Below are 2954 nucleotides of genomic sequence, written 5' to 3' on the forward strand. Positions count from 1 at the left end.
ATGTTACGGAAACATAAATAAATGATCACAAATAAATGTGTGTGTGTGATGTAACAGCCTATTGATCAGATTCAGATTAATTTGTAACCACTGTATTAAATGAAACTTGTCTCTTAAGCACAGTGAGGTCTTCTATAAAGTCTCCAGGGCTCTACATTAAAATGGGAAGATACTGAATAGAAATACACAACTTTAAATTACTGTATATATATAAAAACACAAACTTAAAAGGTCAGGTTTGTGTTGTAAGGCAGAACCAAACGGATATAATTTTACTTTCTGATAAAATACAAACACATCTTTGATATCAGTGAAGACTTCAAACATGTAGATGATAAAATCATCTACATTCTTCATTAACTGACTTAAGAGAACTATTTGGGGGCGTGGCTTTAGAGGGAGAGCGATGGGACACTTCAAAGCTTCCGACCCCACGCGGACTTTCTCCGATCCAATCGGATCAGTGATTCCTGATTTAAATCGGACTGTGCCAGAGATTCGCTCCCAGTCCCGTTATGAACTGTTTTGAGGAGACCGACACGTGCACGACCTTCCTCCTCTCTCTCTCTCGTGTGCTCGTCACACCTGCACGCGCCTCCTCCCCGCGGTCACTTCAAAGCGTCGTTTCAAAGTGCACTCGAGCCTTAAGCCGCTGTTTGTTGTACCCGGTGCCACGCGCCCTGCACTGCTACAATGCCACGAGGGTTTCTGGTGAAGAGACACCGGAGAGGAGCGGCGTCCTACCGCACGAGGAGCGACAGCGAACCGGACAGGAGCACCGGAGACGGCTCTGTAGCGGACAGTAGTTTGAGCCTCCCCCGGTTATCGGACGGAGAGTTCCCGGTGACTCGTGAAGACACAGCCGGTGTGAGGGATGCTTGGAGCCCGCACGTGGAGTCCGCGCTGGAGGCTGAGGCTGAGCAGCGCGCGCAGCTCCCGGAGGCTGAGGTGGAATCCTGGAGTCCTGCTGGAGACTTCTCCCGCTTCTTCCCTCCTCACGAGCTGATGATGACTGGGTCCTGTAGTCCCGTTAACCCGGTGGGCACGAGCCGACTGGCACAGGACGGAGGAGGACCACAGCCCCCGGAGTTACCGGACCTGCCGTTCCACCTGAGCTTCACCCCAGCCTCAGTCACCGACTACACAACGACCTACGGCCACGAACCGAGCCCAGCGCACGTGTCCCTGTTTGCTCCTTTAACGGTGATGAACCAGAAACAGCTGCACGCGGCACGGAGTCACGCACTGATGGAAGCGGAGCAGCGCGTGAACGGGAACAGAATCCCCAAAGGGACAGCCGGAAACGCGCCGAAAAAACTCAAAGTCAACCGGAAACTTAATTTTGAGGACGAGGTCACGACCTCTCCGGTGCTCGGTCTGCGGATCAAGAAGGAGAGTCCGGAACAGAGGAGACGGAGAGAGAAGCCGTCCGGTACCGGGAACCAGCCTCTGGGGGAGTTCATCTGCCAGCTGTGTAAGGAACAGTACCGGGACCCGTTCTCCCTCGCGCAGCACAAATGCTCCCGTATCGTGCGTGTGGAGTACCGGTGCCCTGAGTGTGACAAAGTGTTCAGCTGCCCCGCCAACCTGGCATCCCACCGCCGCTGGCACAAGCCGCGTCCGGTCAGCGGTCAAACAGCGGGAGAAGTCCCGCCACACAAGAGCCCCTCGCTGAAGGGGGCTCGCGACCACGTTCAGCATGGGAGGTCTCCGGTGGAGACGGAGGGGAAGGAGAACGACCAGCACCGACCATTGCTGGTCCCGTACTGGACCCCCGTAGAGAACTGTGCGGACCTGGAGCAGCACGTGAGAGCCGCGGACAGCCCGCCCAGCGGCCGCGTGCTGCTGAACGGAAGCCCCGCGGAGCCCCCCCTCCAGCACCCCTCCCTACCGTTCGCCCTGACAGATGAAGAAGTCTACGACTGCCGGTACTGCGGGAAGAAGTTCCGCCGCCAGGCTTACCTGAAGAAGCACCTGTCAGCGCACGAGAGCTCTGCGAGCGCTCAGAGCCGCGCGGTGTTCCTGTGCCACCTGTGCGGCGCGCGCTTCCCGTCCGTGGAGATCCGGGACAAACACCGGCTGTGGCACGCGGAGCTGCTGGCGGAGACACTGGGCGGAGGCGCGGTTTTCCACGCGCTGACCGGAGAGCGCGAGCAGCAGCAGATATTCACGTGCAAACACTGTCCCTCCACGTTCTTCAGCTCCCCGGGGCTCACCAAGCACGTGCAGAAGTCCCATCCCAGCGAGGAGCGGCAGGTGATGCTGCTGCAGATGACCGTGACCCCGTGACCCGGTGGAGACGAACCAGCGACCGACAGTGAGAGACTAGTGGAACTGTCCACGGTGCTGAACAACCACACACACACACACACACACACACACACACACACACACACACTCTATCACAGCTGAATTAACTTTTTATTTAAAATTATATTTCTCATTAATATTAAGCAGATAATCACCGTAATGTGCAGTAACATCAAGAATAATTCAGTATTTTACAAAACAATGTTTGTTTTTTTACTACTGTCAAAATATTTCTGAAGCCCAGATTTTAATCTTTGATTGGCCACATTTGGTCCACCTGCCATGACTTGAACACGTTTAGCTCAATGATCTGTGTATTAGACACACCTGAGGGACTGATTCTCATCAGAGCTTCATTAGAGAAGTTAATAGAAAGTAAACTGATGTAATGGATGTAATGTTCAGGAAGATTTTTATAACTGAATCAGTTTTTAAAAATAATTGATATTTTCTGTTTTCTCTGCTTTTGCTTTTATGATTTATTATCAACGTTGCCTTTGGTGAGAATTTAAATGTTTCCTCCTAAATCATTCCTGACTCAAATCGTTATGTAAAAACTGACCTGTTTTTAGAAAATGACATAGTGTAACTTTAATTTACAGAACCTGTGTCTTATAAAGATATATTTAAATGTAAAGGTTTGA

At 52.0% G+C, this 2954-nt stretch overlaps 1 protein-coding gene across 1 annotated transcript; it reads left to right on the forward strand.

The window, feature by feature from the left end:
• Positions 1-524: 524 nt before the first annotated feature.
• On the forward strand, positions 525-2379 carry insm2 (insulinoma-associated 2). Its single transcript, XM_028442560.1, has one exon. It carries the CDS (start codon positions 694-696, stop codon positions 2287-2289), a length of 1596 nt encoding a protein of 531 aa, XP_028298361.1. The 5' UTR covers positions 525-693; the 3' UTR covers positions 2290-2379.
• Positions 2380-2954: the final 575 nt, after the last annotated feature.

The sequence above is a fragment of the Gouania willdenowi genome, unplaced genomic scaffold, assembly GCF_900634775.1.
Source record: "Gouania willdenowi unplaced genomic scaffold, fGouWil2.1 scaffold_55_arrow_ctg1, whole genome shotgun sequence".
Lineage (NCBI taxonomy): Eukaryota > Metazoa > Chordata > Actinopteri > Blenniiformes > Gobiesocidae > Gouania > Gouania willdenowi.